The 22,645-nt window shown below is 38.1% G+C and overlaps 1 protein-coding gene across 3 annotated transcripts in view; it reads left to right on the top strand.

The window, feature by feature from the left end:
* Positions 1–22,645, top strand: part of ESRRG (estrogen related receptor gamma) — a 578,927-nt gene that overhangs the window by 505,247 nt on the left and 51,035 nt on the right. For all 3 annotated transcript variants that reach the window (XM_019806161.2, XM_011232602.3, XM_034667188.1), the window contains 2 exons: positions 11,201–11,311; positions 14,892–15,053. In XM_019806161.2, the coding sequence (XP_019661720.1) occupies positions 11,201–11,311; positions 14,892–15,053 (273 nt within the window). The remainder of the gene's footprint in view (positions 1–11,200; positions 11,312–14,891; positions 15,054–22,645) is intronic.

Raw genomic sequence — 22,645 nt, 5'->3', positions numbered from 1 at the left:
TTTTAAACTTCGGATGAAATTTAGTTAAATAACAGAATAGCCCTTAACTACTCATTGGTTGCTTTCAAAATACCCATTATTAGGTCATATTCTCCTCCCCTTTGCATAATGTAGTCTATATATTATAAAATGCACACAAATCCAAAGCTGTTTATGATTTTTCCATACTTCATTCCCCACAGTGATGTGCAACAGGCATTGATCTTTTCCTAATGCAGTAATAAGCTAGAAGCATTTTTCAAACGTGGGCACTTTATTTGCTTTATTATTGTCAAGAACAAAAGGAAATGCATTTGGCCAAGGTCAGTGTGAGGGGAATGCTAAGACCTGTGCCAGAAAGCCTACTGCTTTTCTGGTTCATTAATGCTCTCCATTTGGCTCCGGTCTTCCCTGATTTAAGATATGAAGTATGTTGATGTTTCCAACTGCCAAGCAGTTGTCGTACTCTGAATCTGTGGGTCAATTCCATCTTTTTAAATACACCATTTCATTCATAGAATCTTAGAACTGGAAGAGAGCTTAACACGTGATCAAACTCATTCATCTGCTTCCAGGCAGGAGGGCAATAAAAACGTCTCGGAAAGAGAATGGTTCTCTTCATTTGTCAAATTTCCCAACTATATGGATCTGTGGTCTTTCTTGCTTAATATTCAGTATCTAAATGTAATTCTCATTAGTAAGTTTTCTTCATTTCTGTCTGAGGTTTTTCCCGGCAAACCAAATGCTGTTTTCTCCTATTGTCTAGGATGAATCTACAAAGATTAAATTCCAACGTCCTACCTTTCAGTGATTCCTTTTTTCAGGATTCAGGCTATTTTGTTGTCTTTAGAAGTTTTCAATACCTTTATAAAGTTATACTGTATTAGCACATTGTGAAAAACACAAGCAACAAGAACTATTGAGACAATTGACAAGAGATTTCTATCTCTCTGTGGGTCCATTAGAGGTTTTGAAGTATGAAAAACAAACACCAAAAGATGGAAAAAAACCTAATTATTACAAAGCAATAAAGCATATTATAAATTTGTCTACTCATTCATTTCCTCCATACTTTCGAATGCCTAATGTGTGGCAGGCACATGATGTATCCTGCATATACAGTGATGAGCAATATACAATTAAAACATACACCCAAATCACTTTTGATCACTTGAAGCTGTTTCAGTTAGAATGTCATTTCTCACCACGCCCTTTGCCCTCAGTTTTTTGTGGAATTAAGCTGGATACATACAATAAAAGAAACATTCTGAAGTTTGAGGTTAGCCCAGGCTGAGTTAAAAATGTAATTATCTAGTCTTGAGCTGCCGTGTGCATAGAAAAGTGTGTTTGTCTTTTCTTGGCACACTTCGGGATTTAAAGATCCCTCCTAACGTTGTAGACCATGTGAGCATGGGGCAGTACACTCCCAGCTAACTCGTCACGTAGCATCTCTACACTGGAGGTCCATCGGGAAATTCACCACCTGGTGCAAGCACAGGCTTCTTCAGCCGGGACCCAGTGTATTTGGCGTCTGGAAATATCATTTGTGTTTTCTGGTTCTTTCCATGCTCTTCACATGTACTAATTTGAGAAGAAAAGTACAGACCATGGCCTACCCCTGCCATTACACTTTAAATGTACAGTTTACTTGGGGCACCTGGGTGGCTTAGTCAGTTGAATGTCCGACTCTTCATTTCAGCTCAGGTCTGATCTCAAGATCCTGGGATCGAGCCCTGTGTTGGGCTCCACACTCAGTGGGGAGTATTCTTGAGGATTCTCTCCCTCTGACCCTACCTCCACTCGTGCTCCCTCTCTCTCTAAAATAAATAAAATAAGTGTTCAAAAAATTTTAAAAAAAATAAACATACATTTTTCTTACCGGCTCTCCGAGTATTCAATTCCCTATTTATTACTTTACTTGACAAAATATTTTGATGTGTTTACATTATGTATAACTCTCCCCTAAATCTTCAACATTGTTTTATCAATTAAGCCTGAGACTGGAGTAGTTCCTTATTAAAATCTAGATTCTCGGAGTAGTGAAATAAATATGTTGTTGAATGTTTGGCTTGAAAACTAGATGCAAATTTTTTTCCTTTTTGTATGCATATTGTCTCCAGCAAATCAAACTGAGTTTATAATCATCTTGCTGAAATCATGTAGAACAGAGATTTTGAAAATATTTAAGAGATCAAAAGATGATAAATGGAAATTAATTACACAAGAAACATTACTTTAATGTAGTCTTTTTTTATTTAAGATTTCTTTTTTTTAAGTGATCTCTACACCCAACGTGGGGCTCAAACCCACAACCCTGAGATCAGGAGTTGTACTCTCCACTGACTGAGCCAGTCAGGCACCTCTGTTATGGATAGTCTTTTAATATTTGTCTTATTTAATTGTAGTGAATGTATCATTTATATAAAGGTGCTTTCTTATTATTGCTGCCACTCATGATTTTTCTACCCCAGTTTTCCTCATGAGGTCTTAAAATCCTCAGCAATCTAATTAGCCAACTTTGAGGGAGAAAAATTTTGTTCAAAAATGGGCCCAGGGATGGCCATGTGCTGCTGTGAACATCTCAGCGCCCAAGGCAACTGGGAACATACTCTCATTCTTACATGCTTGTTTTCTCTACTTTTGCATTTCTACAGGGCTCGTGCTAGCTTTCTTGTTTTTCCTTTCTTTTTCTCCATTAACTTGCCTCACAAATACTTAACAGCATAATTGGCAGGTGAAAAAGGGTTAGTGATGGGATATGGAGTTTGTTGAGAACGGACGGAAACCAGTATATTTTCTTTAGTCCATATCAGACCCTGAGTCAACCCATTGTAGATTAGCTCTTCAACTCCTTTTTTATGTTCTTTCCTTTCTTGTTTTAGTCCATGTGGGCTGTAACAGATTACTATAAATTGGGTGGCTTCCAAATGACAGAAATCTACTTCTCACGGTTCTAGAGGCTGAGACGTCCAAGATCGAGAAACTGGTAGATTTACTGTGTAGTGAGGGCTTTCTGGTTCATAGATGGCCCTCTTTCCTCTGTCCTAACGTGGCAGAAGGGCCAAGGGAGCTCCCTGGGGTCTCTTTTATAAGGGCACAAATCCCATCACGAGGGTTGCACCTTGATGACATAATCACCCACCCAACGTGCCACCTCCAAATACCATCGCACTGGGGATTAGGTTTCAACATAGGAATTTTGATGAGGCACAAACATTGGGTCCATGACACTTGTTGACTCCACTGAAGACCTACATTGGAGCCCTAGACTCCACTGTATTCCTCTCCATTGAGTGAAACTAAATGACCATGGCTTTCATCCCAGCTGCTCGAAGACTAGCTTGCATAATTTCATATTTAATTCATTTTTACAGGGTACTGAATTCTGCATAAATAGTGTTTGTGCTTTTGTTTACACAGAGCATCCCCGTGGAGTGCTTTGCACTGTTATTACTATTATTATTGTATTAAACTTATTGCTGCCAGTGTCACAAGAAATAAGAAATGAGTGTCTCAGCGTCACAAGAAAATTTCTCCCTGGTATGAGATTGGGGCATGTATACATTAATATTACATTAACATTTAATCTATTGAACTGATTTTTTTTGCTACATATTTTATGTGCTAGGTATAATTCTTTTTTTACATGACCTGGATATATGTATATTATGTTTCTTTGTATGAGATGTACTTTATTTTGAATCTCAATTATCGCCAAAATGACATCACTGGAAAAATATTATTAAACATCATATGTCACTTTGGTATCTTATAATTGGCTCTCAGCATCTCTGCTTGAGTCTGGTAGTACTTTTATAATACTTTTGGTAAGTTTCTAACAAATTGGCCAGGACTTAAAGTTTTCTTCTGCTAAAATTACCATGCGCTTCACTTTTGAGCTTCAAAAGCTCTTTGCTGGGTACCCATCTGATCTCGAGTCACACCTAATGAAACCAAATGACCTCCAGACTCTGCCACCTTTCCTAGTTACCTATTTTCACTCCCTGCCCCCCACCCCAAACCTATATTCTCTTTGAAATCCACATCTGCTTTTTTGGTCATTAGACTCCTCCTCCTGTATTCCTCTCCATTGAATGAAAAAAAGTGACTCTGGCTCTCAACCCAGCAACTTGTAAACCAGCTTGGTTGATTTCATATTTAATTCATTTTTACAGGGCATTGAATTTTGCATAAATAATATTTGTGCTTCTGTTTACACAGAGCATCCCCATGGGGTGCTGTGCACTGTTATTACTGTTATTATTGTGTTAAACTTATTGCTGCCAGTGTCACATTTAATTGTGAATTAGTAGAATCACTTTTCCAGATGTTGACATGCGACCACGTTTCATGTCTTTACCCACTAACTCATAACTTTATTCATAGGAGAAGGCAATTTCGAAAAGGATAAAGGGAAGAGTCACCGGTATTAAATAGTAACAAGACAAAATAGAGTTTAGATAGGCCTAAGTCACAGCAATATCTCTTTCAATAGTTTATGAAATTTTTAACAGGCAAAAAGCAGGAAAGGGAAAATTTTCTTTTTGTCTTTAAAGGTTGTCTCTATGTTTAGCAAGTGCAGACCAAGCATGCTCTCCCTCCCTCTCTCTCTCTGACACGAAGCAAAGTAAGAAATAGTGCCTTTTGAATAGGAGATTTCCTTTAATTACATTGGGGAAGTGATAATGGTAGGTATTGCATGTTTAATGTAATGTTCTGGATGCCCCTTTTTCTTTTTCTCTCTCTCTTTTTTTTTTCCCCTTCACAGCCACCTCATCTTGAGCAGAAATAAAAGGTTCAAGGCTTGTCAGCATCAGTTTATAGATAGCTGTTTAAAAATAATGAGATATTGGGTATTGTAAGGCTCAGGGCCGTCTTGCCAGACTCATTTATTTCCATTCACCTTTTGTCAGAATTGCAGACAGAAGACATTCAATTAAAACTTGTCACCTGTTGCAGATGACCTAATTTGTACTTGTATGTGTCATAGATTAGAGCAACTTTACCCCTGGTGGAGCAGCATTTCCCCTGCAAATTATTTTGTCTATGGTTATTTCAAATTTCTATCATTTTGATTTCAGCTCCGACCCAGACTATAAATTTAGCACATACGTCTGAACCAGGCAAGAATAGTGAACCACGTGAACCCTGAAAAAAAGAAGGAGGAACTTCTTTAGGGTTATGTCCTACGCACAGAAATCTACAAATGTAGTTTGGATGCACCTTGAATCTGAAACAGAGGGAAGCCTTTGTAAATTCCTATGCGAGCCCCACATGTTTAATAGTCCAGATAGCTATCAGGAGACCAAAACGAAAGACTTCCCCTTGCTAATTGTTAATTCATCTGTAGAGCAAGGAAGCTTTAATGTGAATCATGGCTTTTATCTCTTTTAGTGACTAAGGACTCAGTTAAAAAGAAAAGAAAAAAAAGAGCCCATCTAATGGATATGCATTTTCTCTCCCTGTGTGATTTTCTCCTTTTATTTCAGCAGAACTTAGAGCTTTTCCACACTCAGCCAGGCCATTTCCAAAGTTCCTGGATTGTTGCCATGATATTCCAGAGGAAGTAAATGTAACCCTTGGCCAGGCCAGGGGTGTCTGGTAGGAAAGCCACTGCTGTCTGGGCTTCCCTCCTGAGCTGAAAAATGCAGTCAGAGGTTGCTCTGCATCCATGGCCCGGGCGAAATAGGCTTGTCTCATTTGCAACAGCATTTGAAGGAGGAAGGAAACAATATCCTTGGGGCCCTGGCTCAGTGGAAAAGCAGAGAAACTGAATCTTTTTATTATTTTCGGTTTGTGCATAGTCTCATAGCTGTGAACTTTTTCAAGTCAAGTCCCCCTTTATGGAGTGATGCAAAATCTCTAGCCCTTCTGTTGAGTAAAAGCGTTCTTTCCTCCCCCTGCCAGCCCAGCATTCTGCCTACCTCCCTACATGGACCCCGCGTCATGACGCAAGTATTGTTTACCATGATGATCGGGTTTTATCTGCCCGCAGTTCTAGCTTTTGGAGTAAATACCAAATGCTCTTTTCCAAAAATAGAATGTGATGGCAGGGAAGCAGTATAAACATAGCGCTTAAGAATGTGGTTCTGCAGCCATTCTCCCAACTCCCACCCCTGGCTCTGCCTCTCACGAGCTCGGGCTTTCTCATTTTGTAAAACGGGATAATCATAGCGCCCGCCTCATAGGATTGCTTTAAGGCTTAAATGCGTTCATATATGTAAAACAATTAACCCGTTGCCTAGACTATAATAAGCTCTTGAGAGCCAATGACTGCTAGTAACTGGCTGGTATTTTGGTGTATTCCAAGACACTTCATGCAGAGATTGACTCATTCAATTAATAATGAAGACATGGCTTGGGAGGAAAATGTGGGTATGAGGAGTCAAAGACTGGCGAATCAGGAAGCGAGGGCCGGAAGCATGAAGCCAGATTTAACAATATCACTGTCTATTTTGAGAAGGGGCCATGGTAGTTGAAGATAGCTGGGGGTCGGTGTGTTTTATTTTCTCACATGATCCTCAACAATTTAAGATGATTAGATGCTCCCTGGAGTATATGTGTGAATATACAAATAATTTTCACTCATCCCCTTAAGAACAGAACAGCCTGTAAATATGCACGAGTAGTCTCGGTTAAACCGCTCCGCTCTTTGAGGACACTGTCCCGAAGGAGAACCCCGTCACAGGCTGCCGCGGAAATCACCGCGGCCGTGTCCGATACTGCTAATCTGGCTTAGCTTCTTTTCCTGCGGCTCCTCGAAGGGATTTTCTCTAGCCTCTGGGTACGATGGTTCCCTCGCAGGAATCTCAGGAGAATTCAAGGGTGCTGCTGGGTACTCTCTTCCCAAAGGGAAAGAGCGTGGTTTCCTTCTGCCACAGAGGGAACGGTGGTATCAAGACCGGTGGTGGAGGGGAAAGTTCCCACCCTCTTCACCTTCTTGTGGCAGAAGGCTTGCTTTTCCAGCCCGAGCTCAAAAACTCAATTACAAGCCGTGTGTGGTAACATGTGTCTAAGACAACTATTTATTTAGCATGGATTAAATTAGCTAATCTTTAAAAAAAAATCTTCACTATCTCTTAAAAAATAGTATCACTTTAATGTGACTATCTGCATCTTTGTTAAGTATTGAGGTCTGTGTCATTAATAATTTGAGCAAACCTTTGCTTGGGAACCATACTGTTAAAAGGTTGGTCTTTCATTTAGAAGAGTAGACCAGGGAGGGTATCCTTGCATAATTTTCTGAAGGAGAGATCTTTTATTGTCCTATGAAATGCCTCTGACTTTGTGCTATTAAAAATGTGAAAAATACTTTTGACTTTGGACTATATAATATTGTAAAAATTTGCATTTGGGCATAAAATGTAGACTTAAAATGAGCTGACCTAACAAGACCTGCCGTTGAACTGTTTTACTTCTCTTGGCGTTTATTTGCCTCACAGTGTATTTTTTTTCCTCCTTGCCCTATTCTCGCTTCCTCAATTTTGTAAATTCTGACAATGTAGGAGATTTGTGATTCCCTTGTGGCAAGGTAGGCACATGCAGTATTTGAAAGAAGAAGCGACGTGAAACATTCTACTTGGTAGGTAATGCCAACTCTTGAAATCTTTTATTTAAAAAAAAAAGGAAAGATAATAGGGGTCTCCACATGAATAGAAAATCCAATTGCTTTAATTAACTTCAAATCCTGTCACACATTGAACATTGTGGGTATCTTATTTCCTGGGAGAAATCTTACTTTTCAACTTTTTCAAAACTGGTTATGAGTGAAGTCCAGACAGAAATGTTTTGTATTTCAACATACTGAAGAAGGAAAGAGACAGGCTTCGTCACCTTTGGTGGAAATGTCTGGATTCGATTGGTGTCTCCTTAGGGCAAATCTGGATTTCCCAGGGCTGATCATAAATGCTGTTGTTTTTCTTTGCGCCTGCTAAACTATTTGGAGACTTTTAAATGCATTAGGTGCATTGGATAATTATCAGTTCTCTACTTAAGTTTGTATTGTGTACTTATAGCTGAACTCGGGGATAGCATCCTCATTTTTGGTAGAATTTGGATTCGTTTCTGTATTTATTCTAAAATAATGTCTAAAGTGAGATTATTAATGACAGGGATGAGCAGTAAATAGAATGGGATACCAGCTAATTCTATAAATCACTTAGACGTCAAATGAGTATCATGATGGCTTGTACCCTTTGAATTATCTTACCACTCTATCATACCTCAACCTGTTTCCCTCAGAATTGGGGCAATGTAGACTGTTATACTCCATGGAGATAGATTTTTAATAAATGGTCATGATCCAAAATATGTATCAATAAAGTAATATAGCAATATTTCAACAAAACAGTTATATAATAACAACCTCCTTATTTTTGTTGGCATTTTAAGGTTTGTGAAATATTTTAATAATATATGTGTATAATATCCAAACATATTAATATATTATGTAAATATAATATTGGATTATTACAGCAAAACATCAAGAAGGATATTGTCTTTATATCCATCTTATGCTTGGAAAAACAAACAGGTTAAGGAACTCATCAAAGTTTACAGAGCCAGTTAATTAAAGAGCCAGAAAAAAAACCTCAACCATTCTGCCTTGCAAACTATGCTTTATTTTTTTTATTTATTTATTTTAAAGATTTTATTTATTTATTTCACAGAGACAGCCAGTGAGAGAGGGAACACAAGCAGGGGGAGTGGGAGAGGAAGAAGCAGGCTTCCGGTGGAGGAGCCTGATGTGGGGCTCGATCCCATAACACCGGGATCACGCCCTGAGCTGAAGGCAGACACCCAACGACTGCGCTACCTAGGTGCCCCTATGCTTTATTTTTTAAAACATATTCTTCACCTAATATTTAGGAATAAATTATTATCATGCTATTCTAGTTGGAAACATTAAAAGGGGGGGGTCTTTAATCTTTTCACAAAATCATTATTGCAGACAGTGGATCCAGCTAACAGGTGTATATAAATTGATGATCTATATTGCATTTTGATATATGCGAGGCAAACAATTTTAGACTAGATAATCCAAGAAATTTTCTATAAAATAAAAGTACTTAACAAACAACTACATTAAAATATTATTTTTAATTAATGATTTCCCCCCTCTGAACGCTCTCCATTTTTTTCTAGATAGGTATTTCTTTTTTAACTCAACGTATCATTTGCATGCATTCCTACTAATGAGAAATTGTGGTTTAAACCTATGTGTTGTCAAGTGCTTTAGAGGCAGAGTCTTCAGTTATAGTGTTTGATTTACAGTATTTTAAACATTCTGGTTAAATATTTCTGTTCTTTGTAGTCTGCATTTCATCTCTATGAAATTAGCGTCCTAATAGGACGAAGTGTAGTGTCCCAGTTATGCAGCTTGTTTGCTGTCTAGTTTTGTACACCGAAGTTAGATAATGAGGGAACAGAAATCTGCTGCAGGCAGAAAGTGCTTTTAAGAGCAGCAGTAAGGAAATACAGCTTCTCTATGACTCACGTGCGCTACTATTTTCAGTAAATACTTAGGCACTGTGCTGATGTCTTTGTTGTGTGAAATTTGCTGTCAAAACCTACTTAATTGCTCTTAAAGTTGTCTCCTGATTTCATTTAAATGCTGCTCCGACGTTTCAGTATGACATTTCAGGCTTTATCTAGAGCCAAGTGTGTATTTCCGTGTTTCACTANCAGGCTTTATCTAGAGCCAAGTGTGTATTTCCATGTTTCACTAAAAGATAATCAACTCTTGAAGTCGTATTATTAAGATAATATGAAAAATTGTGTTTTACCTTATCTCGTGGTCATAGAATAGTAATCCTTAACAGTCGAGTATATATGTTCACTTCAGGGTTCAGATAGAACTGTGTCGGCATTTCCCAAAGTGTGTCGCATGACTCAGAGAACCCACAATTCACATGTTCCACGTGATATTCATAAATATTCCCAGGACCGGATCTTTGGTGATACTGGTTTGCAAAACATTGCATAGGCTGTATCCCCTTCTGAGGGTTCTAAAGAGGACATTTGCATATTAAAGGCTCTGAGAGGACTTTCAGTAAAATAATAATGCCAGTGGTGCTGTGGAACCACATCTATTTTCTAGACATTTTGAGAAGTGCCAAAACATGTACAGTGAACTACTTGGTTGAATTTATTAAGGGATAACGTAATACCATTTTATCAATTAAGGTAATATCACAGAGTGAGTCTCCGCCTTGCTCTTAGTCCTACTTAGTCCTGCTTGGACTCTGTGTTAGATGAAGGTTTATATGGTCTCGCCCTAAACTTCACCGTGACAGACTGGAAACCAAGTTATTAACAACCTTTTCTCACCACTCTCCCATATACGTGAAACATTTATTTTTAATTCCTTTCTTGCCCTTTTTCCTCTTTTCTCAGTCTTTTAAATCCCATGACAGCAGAAACCTGCTGCACGTTGACCCAACCCTTTACTCTTCGGGAAGAAGTTTTAGTAACTGCCAGTCTGCCTCCTTTTCTGGCTTCACCCTTAGCTCTGCCTCACGAACACAGCCCTCCTTCAACAGCCCAGCCTTCTGAATTCTTTCAGGAAGCTCCTCTTTCTGTCCCGTGTCCAGTCCAAACTTACTCCCAGTTTTCTCTTATTTGGAAGAAGATACAAATGTGTGCCAAAATGTAAATAACATTCTGCCCTGAGACATGTTGACGTTATAATAGGGAATAATCCTTATATCTCATCTCGCAGAGTGTAAATCCAGCTTTCCACAGCATGAAGGTGCTTTCAGATCAATTCAATTCCATGGGTGCACAGTGAACCCTCTGGAGATCGGGGAGGGTTGGATCGCTCTTACACAGTGAGCTTTCATGGGTGACTGGTAAAGAGGATACAGATTGCCATTGTCTTTATTTGAGGAACTAGGCTAGTACCGAGTAACAGTTTCTTTGTATTTACTCCCATGGAAATGTGCCTTTCCTTTGGTGTGTAAATGTGATTTTGATGGCCTTGCACGAAATGTGTTTCGGGTTTGTTTCGGGTTTGTCGTACTCTCCCAGATTTGGTTTCCAACCGCTGGCCATTTTGATTTAGCCACCACTTTTTTTTTTTCCTTAACATTCCTCCAATACTTCTGGACCGTTCTGTGTTCTATTGCCTGTCTCCATGGCACCCATATGTGATACTCTATGTATTTGACTGTCTCAAAGATGGATACCTCATCAGTAAGCCAGTGCCTGTCTTTGCCCACAGGGGTGCGTCTTGACAGAGTACGTGGAGGTCGGCAGAAGTACAAGCGCAGAATAGATGCGGAGAACAGCCCCTACCTGAACCCTCAGCTGGTTCAGCCAGCCAAAAAGCCATGTAAGTACAGCAGACATGTCTGGCTTTCCAACACACGGAATCCTCCCAGTTGGCTCTATGTGTATCAGTTTTGGCATGGCCATCCCTACCGACTCCAAGGAGACTTGTCTTTGTTGGGGGGCTGTGGCTCTGTTCCTAAGGATTGCCTTTGAGGAACAACAGCTACTTGGCTAATTATCTTTTTTTTTTTCCTATGGTTTTCTCTCCCCTACCCTTTTTTCACCTAGTTATTTTGTAGAAGCGTAAGCATACTAAGGCATAGCTTATATAGTGCGAATTTTACATTTACTGGTTATCTTTATTTTCAGAGGTACATAAAATGGATCATACTGTAATCATTAGTTCATTGGAGCTGTTAGTTTCAGGTTTCACAAGAAAGTGATTTTTGTAGTTTTCACTAACTAAATGAGTTTGACTGCTCAACCTCCCAATGAAACTACATTAGGAGCCTCATTAATTTGCCACTATAGAAGGTTAACACACTCGCTAGCAATAGATTAAAACAAGAATGGGCCCTACTGATAACAAGCATAGGTTGATGGTTCCATCTCAGATGCCCTTATGGGCATTATGAATTGTTTTTAAGGAGTCCATGGTTTTATAATGCCAGATTGCAATTTGAAAGGATGATGAGTACATTGTTAAAACTCAAGCCCTGTTTTCTTTGTCATTAACTAGAAAGAGCTGTAATGTAGATTGAGGCAATGACTGCATCCCATTTTCTGAAAAATCAGTTCATAGTTCTAGTGCAACAGAACTAGCCTTTTAGGATATTTATGCATAGAGTTTGTACGAGGCACTGAGAAGTGCTTGATGGAAACAGCCCCCACATTTAGCTGTCTTGATCTCAGAAGACACAACCAGCTCTTACCAGTAGCGGTGCTAGAAGAGACACGGGTAATGTTTCATCTGCTTTCAAGGGAAGAGAATGTGTCCGTGCCTGATTCTGACTGTCCAGGAGGGGTCGCTGCTGTGCATCTTACGTGTGAGCATATGGGGATCTGTTAAATAAATAAAACAGACCCTGAACTGTAAATGAAAGGACATTTTAGCTATGTCAAAGGAAAAGCAACCAGTTTTACATAAAATTAAAGCTTAAGTGAACATATGGCATAGTTTCCTTTCGCCTTTCCAAAAAACATTATGTTGATTATACCTTCAATTGTCCAATCTGGCATCTTCTCCTCAGCCCGCATAAGCTGTTTGGCATTCTGCAAATACAATCTAGGACTGCATTAAGCAGATTTTGCACATTATAATAAAAAACTTTCTGATAATATAATAAAACGCAATAAACACGAATGCTTAATTTCATTAGAGGTTAGTTTTCCTAGACTCAATATTATACAGACTGCCCATTTCTCATTCATTTTACATGAGCATTGACTGAAACCATTGATAATTTCCTCTACTGAGAGAAAAATGAGCACTAGCTCATTTTGCAATTCCACATGAGGGAGGAACATCTATGGTTTTCAGTGTAAACCTGAGAAATTGGGAAGTGGCTCGTCAAGTACCTTTAAGAAGATTATAGCAATTTCAGTGAGCTCCATTTGTCTGAGATAAAGAGGACTCCTAATAAATCATTACTCATTATCTCAAGGCCTCTGTGTTAATTTTCCTTAGTCCATCCAATTAGTGTGTTTTTGTAACAAACATTTATAAAACTTAATTTTCAGATCCTGTCAGATAAGTATCAAGAGGCTGTTACCTGGGCTTTGGCTGAGGGAGATTTCTGGACCCTGACTGTTTGTGTAATACAAAAGCCCAAGAATGAAAATTGGGTTCTATTGATTCTAATTAGGGAAACATTAAATAAGATTTACCTAGAAACAGTGCTGCTGGCTATTCCATTTTCTGAATGATGGGAATTTCTTAGCTTCAACCAAATTTCTCCTACCCTTCTGGTCAAGTATCCATTGACTTGGGTAAAACAGGTAACCATCTTCCCAGGACAAAAAGAACCAGAATCAGGATTTCCTTTGGGCACGTTTTTGTATTAAGGGCGTCTAATCCTGAGAAAACTCACGGTTGCTGACAGGTTTTGTTGCATTGTCAGAGCAATGAAAGTTGAAACTTTTCCAAGCGTAACTAAAAATACAGGGTGTTGTTTCCATAGCATATACAAGAAACAAATGCCATTCTTCACAGATCCTACAAATTAAAAAAAAAAAAAAGAATCTATTTAATTTTATTTTTTTTTCCTACAAAATATGGTGTTTGGGAATATTTCCTCCCAAATCTGCATTTCAATTTGGTGATAATTGAATATTACTGTCAATGAATGGCTATCTGTTGATTATTTGCAATAAATGTAATTCATATAGCAGCCATAGTAATAAAATGTTAAAATGTTAGAAAATGGCTAATTATAGCTTGGATAATTTCCTTGTCATATTGTTAAAAAAGACAAAGGAATGCTATGTTTTCAATTCTGAAGTATATGCAGTCTTTTCATTTGGGGTTAAAAAAGTTAAAAACTTAGAATGAAAGGAAAATTATCTAGTAAATGCAGGGGAAGCTGGCTTTGCTCACAAAAAGACCATTTAATGCCCTGGTTTGCTAGAGTACTAGTACACAGAACATTGACGTATTTGGGTTTATCCTTACCCATTTGTATCTCTTCACTTAGAAGAAAGTATAAAATCTAAAGCTACACATAGAAATTGAAAATAGGGCCAACAAGAAAAATCATTCCGTTAGCAAGGCTTTACAACCCTTCCATAAACTCTCACATGCCCCTAAGCAATAAAACACATTTGATGTGATGCTTTCCATTTGTCTCTAGTGTTTATTTTATGAAGGATTTTAAAAACATATATCACAAATTTCAGACAGATAAATCTGAACCAGAGAATGAGCTAAAAACAACAGATGAAAATAGAGGATTAAAGAATTAGACACTCCGAAGAGAAAATATTGTAACATTTAAGTAGGAGTATTTTTCTGGAAACGGATATTGGCTATATTTGAAAGATAGGGTGGGTGTGTGGGGAGGGAGAGAAATTCCTCTTTAATGCATCCCACAGAGATAGAGTTATATAGTCAGTAATTCACCCAGGCAGAAGGGCTCTGACCTTTGCCCTTCTTGAAAGGAATTAAGACAGTTAATGACTTTCGTGCCCATTATGACGATGGGCATTGGTAGTTCTTTGCCTTTCACGTTATATTCTATATTTCAGTGGTTGACTGTGGATTTCTGTTTTAAAGATGTTGTGTACTGTTGAATCTGCTTCCCCAAATACCACTTAAGAATCAAAGAGCAACCCCAGAAAGCATCTAACTTCTCTTATTTGTTTGCTATAAAAAATTTCATTGCAGGACAGATGCTTCATTCCAGCAAAGGCAGGTAGAGCAAAGAAGAAGAAAGGAACGCATCCCGTGACAACTGCAGTGGCTTATTTCTTCCTATGCATTTTCCTGAACACTGTGTACTATGCATATATTGAACCGTAAACAGAATATTTGGGGTTTATTGTAGGCGATTGGGGTTATTTGTCAAAGCACAGCATACTTTAGGGTTTATGAAAGAGGGACGATGCTACTAGTGATCTTGTAATGCTCTGGTCTGATCCTGCAGATAACAAGATTGTCTCGCATTTGTTGGTGGCTGAACCGGAGAAGATCTATGCCATGCCTGACCCTACTGTCCCTGACAGTGACATCAAAGCCCTCACTACACTGTGTGACTTGGCTGACCGGGAGTTGGTGGTTATCATTGGATGGGCGAAGCATATTCCAGGTACATTTTCTGAAAAGAAAAAAAAAAAAATGAAACCGAAAATGTTGCAATAATTCCCTAATATGTAGTTTTAGGCAAATCCACAAATTTCTCATTGTTATGTTCTTTAACCTTTACATTTGTTTTTATCATACTTAGCTTTGCTTGACCTTAATGGAATCATAACCTTTCTCTGTCTGTACCACCTTGAATTCTGGTTATTTATTTCTTTTCATATGCAAAGGTACTATTGCCAACATAAAGTAAAGAGAATATAACTTTTAAAAAAAAGTATGTCTTTCTCCCTCTTAAAATTCTGAGCTTTCTCCTAAGGAAATACTTCTCTTTTTTTCTTTTCACTTTAAAAAATGTCTTTGTCAGCACACATCTAACGTGCCCTTTTTTCCTTTTAAGAGTCACTCGTTTTGTTGTTCATGGTGGTGGTTTACCCTGAATTGCTGTTCGTATTTACCAGTGCAGCTTTGGTTGACAATTAGATATTTGCCATGAATTTGTACACAAGTTGTAAAAATAAATATTAAGTAGACATCCTACACTTTCTCATACGGTAACAAGTATCCTACTGCTTTCTTCCTCAGCCCATCCCATAACATCAGTAAACATACCTGGTCAGAAGTGTTGAGAATTTTAGTAGTCTACTTGAATTACTTTTGTTTGTTTGTGTGAACTTTGATCTCCAGGTAGTTTGTAAACAAGTTTTTGAACGATGAGCAATGTTTTTCTGGTACGGTTAACTTATTTCTGTCTCCTTAAACTAGTTTGTCTTTATGCTTTGAATGCTACAGTAATTTCTTTAATCAAATTGATGGAAGTCCCTTTCCCAGCCCGCACTGAAACCAATTTCTTGGTCATGATACGCCAGCTATGTTGCTAACAGTCGTAACGAACTGTCAGGCGATATCACGGTGAAGCTAATTTGAAGTCATTAGGTGTGCAGCGTTCAGGCGACAATTTGTTACGGTGGTTAGGAACACAGCTGACATTTCTGAATGGCTTTGTTCGGTGCAGTTCTAGATGAGGCCAAGCAAATTGTAAACTAATTTAAACATCACTCTGTATTATACTAGCTACTTTGTCTTACACTGTTTGCTAATAAAGCACCCCAAATTAAGTCAAAACTAGTTACATAGGTGAGCTTGAGTGTTTTTTTAGAGGGTACCTAACAAGGGTTACTACGTGTACAAGAAGGAGGAGAATTTGATCATATGGATAGTTGATATCACATTTGGATTGTTAATCACATCTGTGTGATTTCTAAAAAAAAGGAAAAAAAGATATGCTAAGAGATGTTAAGACATTTGGGAATTGTGGCGGTGGAAATTGTCAGAATTTGCTTGAATAGTGTATGAAAACTTATCTAGATGAAAAGTGCTATGAAGGGTTTTAGAGCAAAAGAAAATTAATATTTGTTGAAGTAGCCACACTTTTTTAGATAATGTATATATATCATTTATATTTAAATATTTTATTCGTTTATATTTATAGACATGTATACACGTGCCCATACATGCTCACATGTTTCTTTTTTTTAATTTTTTTTTTTTAAAGATTTTATTTATTTATTCGACAGAGATAGAGAGAGCCAGCGAGAGAGAGAACACAAGCAGGGGGAGTGGGAGAGGAAGAAGCAGGCTCATAAGCAGAGGAGCCCGATGTGGGGCGATCCCGCAACGCCGGGATCACGCCCTGAGCCGAAGGCAGACGCTTAACCGCTGTGCCACCCAGGCGCCCCGATTTTTTTTAATTTTTAAAAAAGGTTTTATATTTAAGTAATCTTTACACCCAGTGTGGGGCTCAGACCAACAACCCTGAGATCCAGAGCTGTACGCTCTACCGACTGAGCCAGCTGGGCACCTCTATACTCACATATTTAAAATATCATGATTCTGGGACGCCTGGGTGGCTCAGTCAGTTAAGCGTCCAACTCTTGATTTTGGCTTACGTCATGATCTCAGGGCTGTGAGATGGAGCCTTGCATCGGGCTCTCTGCTGGGCATGGAGTTAAAATTCTCTCTCTCCCTCTCCCTCTGCCCCTTTCTCCTCTCTCTCTCTTTCTCTCTCTCTCTCTCTCCCTCCCTCCCTGTCTTAAAATAAAATAAAATAAATAAAATAAAAAAGACAAAAAGGAAGGATTATTCTAAGCCAGGGTTTCTCAGCCTTGACACTGTTGACACTGGGAACCAGTCACCCTTTGTTGTGGGGACTGTCCTGTTGGTGGTAGGATATTCAGCAGCATTCTGGGCTTCTATCACTAGCATCCCTGACTTGTGACAAACAAAAATGTCTTTAGATGTGGACATATGTCCTCTGGTGGACAAAACTGTGCTCTCTTCCCCACCTGAGAACTGTTATTTTAATCTAGGAACCAAGTACTATTATCTTTAATTCAAAGATAGGGACGTTTGAGGCATAAAGAGGTAAAAACACTAACACAATTTCACAAACGTATCCTATGCCTTCAGAGCATATTCAGTATGGCTTCCTGGAGTAGAATCAGGATACCAGTTGACTGCATTTGAAAGAACCACTTCAAAATAATAACGATGATAGTGTTGATATTACTGATAACAACAGCATGAAAGACTGTGTCACTATGACTCAAAACCACCCATTATTTTAAAGAATTCTGTGCAAGTTCTCCCTGAATTAAGAGACATGTTAAGCCAATATTTTAATATTGTTCAGACATCCCATAATAAAGACCGGTGAAAGTCAACAACTCCTTACCCTGCTCTCTGGTAAGGAAAAGTCAATGATAAATTTGTGGGTCCAGTTGTGCATCTAAGTAGAAATGTCAGCTTACAAAGGAACCTGTCACAGTAAAGGGGCTCTAGTGACTTTTGTGAAGACAGTAACTTTAAATAACTATGAGTAACAGCATTTCCAGTGGTGGAAACAATTACTATACGATTATGTGTTCAGTCTTAAGCTGAGGCTTAGAATTGGTGGGGACTGACGTTATTCTCTCTCCATAGCAAATGCCAGAGGAGGTCACTGTGGAGTGATGATTCACAGCTCCGTGTTCATGATACCCTCAGGGTGTTTAAATGATTACAAGGAGTGGCTTGGCTTTTCAGAAAAGGATTAGCCAAACAAGAATTAACTGGAATTCTTATAAATTGTTAAATAGTAAGCCTGCCTTCTGGTGTTTTGAGGTGGAAGAAAAGGATGCTCTGATGTTGAGAGTGCTGGTATACCCCAGGTTCAGGGAGGTCGGGCGCAGCAGCAATTTGGAGTATAGGATGGGGGGCTGGTGGGGCAGGAGACAAAGAGAACATAAAGATTAAGGTCACATTTCTGCCTTGATAGAAGTAAAATCATGTTCTTGATAACATGACCCAGTCCTCATAACTGGGGTCAGAGACTGAATGAAAGTCAAATCGGAACTGAAATTTCACCTGTCTTTGTCTTAACTTTAAAACTCTTTGTGTAACGCTTCTGTTAAAATTAAAGTGAAATCTTTCTTTAATACTAAAATGTAAGCCTTCTGCTCTCTTTATGCTGCTGTCAGTTTGTGTCATCACACACACACACATACAAGTTTAAAAAATTAAGTTTAGCATCTAAGATAAGATCAGTACCCTCTGTGCGCTGCTGGGAACCGACTCTTATATCCTTGCTTTTGCTACGTAGAAAAGTGCAGAATTCAACAAAAGAAAATATTGAAGAAAAATACATATGGAGTGTTTCTTTTTATCAGTAAATCGAATTAGTTGACTTACTTTAATAAATCATATAAATGGAAAAGCGTGTTCTTAGGAAACATGCCCATACTTTATCTGTAGGAGAAAAAAGATCACAAGGGCTTTAGAAAATGCTTGACTGTAGTTGGAGGACCATAAGGGCACAAGAACAGATGATGGTGCCCTAATAGCCCTTTTTAAGAATGACAGGGCCCCGCCATTAGCATCCTTTTATATCCTTGGAAATTGCTCATGCCTCGCTTTTCTGGTTCCTATCTGCCTGACTCTTTTTTATTTCTCTTTCAATTTCGTCCGCGCTCGGATAAGCGCATGCTAACACAATATGATTGAGCTGTAAAATGGAACGCTGTCGCCTCTAATCTCTTTTATGTAGATACGGACTTACTGCACACTCCACTTCATTCTCTCCCCATTGTTGGCCTTTTTTAGAATGGGCTGCCAAGTAATGGAGGCTCCGTCAAATATTAGAGCTAGGTTTCACAGGGTGTGATAAGACGATTATCAGCCCAGCAGTCAGATCTATTATTGTTCTTTGTGGTTGATTAAAATATTATTATGTACTGTTACTTTGTTAGCAAAATGCAGAATGTGCTTAGTCAGATGGTGCTTAAAAAAGCATAACCCATATTAGCTGACCTATATAAGTGGCTTAAATATATTATGGGTCTCATCCGACAGTTTGCTTTAAAAGAATAGAAGGGTATTTGAACAATTAAGTGAATGAATGTATCTGAGAACATTTTTTCCTTTATCAAAGATGGCAGGTTTTCAGATAGGCTTGTTTATTTTTAACATGACAAATTAAACCTTTGCTTGCTAAAGAAGAGGACTCTTGTGTAAGTTCAGGGTCTCTTAGTCACATTTATAAAATGGTATCTTTTGGAATGATACCAAACAGAAAAAAAAATCTCTACAATTTTTGTTCATACTCAGTGAAGACAGGAAGTATTAAGCTCTAAAGGAAAACCACGCTAGGAAGATAATGTGATAAAACAGTCTTTACGTGTAGTTTATGTGAGAAACAGAAATCTGAAGTATAGAAACCAGTATTTTTCATTTACACTGAAGCGTTTTTGTAAAAACATGCAGTTAGAAGAATGTATCAAAAATTGCTCGTTGACTTGGATTTTTTATTTTTCTCAACAGAAGTATTGAGACTTTTCAAGCAATGGCAGAAACCTTTAAAGAACATGTATAAACTATTTCTACGTTAGGATATAAATTTTGTGGGTGAATACCCAAGAGTATTTCAAGTATCTATTGCTAATGATGCTGTGTAAAGATTGTTCCATTGTTCTAATGCATTTTATGTAGAGACCAATTTTTAAGTTTATATCATCCCCAACAAAAGTTGTGGAAGTTTTTAAAATGCCCGTTCCTTATCTTAAACAGGTAGCACCATTAAGTGATGACGGTATGTGCAAAAAAGCACACAGAAACAAATGTGGTGGAAATAATTACCATAAGATTATGTCTCCATTTATAACACAAAAGTATGTTTCCACGTGTATATGTGTGTGATTGTGGTTTGATGTGCGAGTCAAGGGCATGGTTGACTAAGAGAGAGTTATAAGTAGCACCTAATACTTAGTTTGGGATCTGTATCACTGGCACTTGATAAATATTTTATTAATTAGTTGATTTAAAATATGCGTAGCCCCAAACTGCTAATTGGCCCTGAGGCTCCACTCTCTACCCCATCCCAGAACTGAATTTACATGTAGTTGTAATTTCCACTTGGCTGTGAATGAATCGAAGTGATTACAGCCTCTTTTCTCGGGATTAATTTTTCTTTTGTGTATGTAACGTAGTGATTTCAGAACTATGACGTAGTTGAGTCTGTTAGTTAAGTGGAGAAAATGTAAATTTTAGACCCAAAGCCTTGGCGCTTAATAATACTATTTAAATTATAATTCTCTTCAATTACCAAATATTTGGAAGTTATATTTCATGTACTTGGTAGTCGCATACCTGTGCCTCTGTCGTGGTGGTTTCCAAAGGTGGAATGAACCCGAAAGTAAAATCAGGCAGCCTAAGCTGTAGTGGAGTAATTTTTTTTTAAGTTACGTAATTGCTCTAGCCATTAGTTATATTGTGAAAATCAAATGAGGGAAAGAATACACATGCAAATTAAACACATATGTATGATTAATTTTGCAAATTATAAAGCACGGTCTAAATGTAGAATGTCAGTGTTCATTTTAGTCCCTAAGATACTGCACATAGATGGTCACTTTATTGCAATTAAAACCGAGTGATCCAAAAAGTCGGTGTTAATAAAATCTATTTCAACAAATATTCACCATAAACATCGGTTGTAATACAAAGGTAGGAGGGAAGCTTATTTAACCAGAAGGATCTGTGTATAGATACGGTCATCATTTGTCTTAGGTGGGCTGGATCGTTAGCATCTAAATGATCTAGTCCATCCTTTCTGGCCAAACCTAAAATAACTGAATGTTTATCAGTTTCTGAAGCCACAACTGTGATATGGAAACAGGAACCAGTAAGTCGAAAAGTATGTTATGAAAAAAAATAATCTGAAAGGTCACATAAGGTCCTTTATTTTATGTAGCTACCCTTGCTAGAAGTAAAAAAATAAAATAAAATGAAATACAAATATATATATATACCAACAAGAAGTTGCCGGTTTTCCTAGACAGAGATCCAGCTCAAGAGACAACCCAGATCCTAAGGATGCTCCTGGAGATTGACTGTCACCTTCGATTACCATGGTTCGTGACCTAATGCCCATTGTGTAACCATGCTGGATTACCTGTGCTCACGTCGTCTCTCTTCCCCAAATTAGGTTTGCCACCCATACATAGCCACGCTATTGTATACCTCTAATCAAAAAGTGTTTTGATCAGTGTTACATTTCTGAGTGTTAAAGATTTCTGTATGTACTATGTCCTAAAATAGAATCATAATTTCATAGTAATCATTGATTCCAGTTTAAGTATTTGAGTAGGTGCCAGGTACCCAACTCTAGGCTTCGTACTGTGGGAAATATAAAAGATCTACATGACATGATCTCTACCCTGAATCATGGGTCTCTGTCCACATAAATATGATATGTGATAATCTCATTTTAATGAGATTAAGCTTTCAATACAAAAAGAAGTAACATCTATGTAGTTATATATTGTTTACAAAGCACTTTCACAAACATTTATTGGGTACCCACAACAGTTCTGTTTTTATTCTCTGGGTAGTTTTTTTTTTTTTTAAGATTTTATTTATTTATTTGACAGAGATAGAGACAGCCAGCGAGAGAGGGAACACAAGCAGGGGGAGTGGGAGAGGAAGAAGCAGGCTCCTAGCGGAAGAGCCTGATGAGGGGCTCGATCCCAGAATGCCGGGATCATGCCCTGAGCTAAGGCAGACGCCTAACCGCTGTGCCACCCAGGTGCCCCTCTGGGTAGGTTTTATTCTTATTATCCCCACTTTGTATATGAGCAAACTTGAGGGTCAGGAAGTTTGACTCACACTATTCATGTTATTTGGACCCACAGAATATTTAACTTAAATGGCTTTTCACCAGTAGCTTCTTTTTGTCTTTCTTCCCTGTCCTCATCTCCTTCCCCCACGTTCTGTGCCATTTGTTCCAGATTACCTACCTCTCAAAACAAGTTTAGGTGAACATAACATATTTGCCCTATCTTTCAATTTTGTCTATACATTTACAAAATGCAAGATTCAAGGAAAGGAGGATGAATAAAAAAGGAAATACGTGACACTTTTTTTCAGTCAGTGAAAATCAACATGTTTGACTGATAGTGTACCCTGGATATGCCTGATCACAATTTTAATGAAATGAGACGATAGCTGTTTAACTACTTATGGGAGTAGTTGGAAATTCCTTCAACGGCTAGTTGCTAAAATTGG

This window comes from Ailuropoda melanoleuca, chromosome 8, assembly GCF_002007445.2.
Source record: "Ailuropoda melanoleuca isolate Jingjing chromosome 8, ASM200744v2, whole genome shotgun sequence".
In the NCBI taxonomy this organism is placed as follows: Eukaryota; Metazoa; Chordata; class Mammalia; order Carnivora; family Ursidae; genus Ailuropoda; species Ailuropoda melanoleuca.
This window is presented reverse-complemented; position numbering and strand designations above follow the sequence as displayed.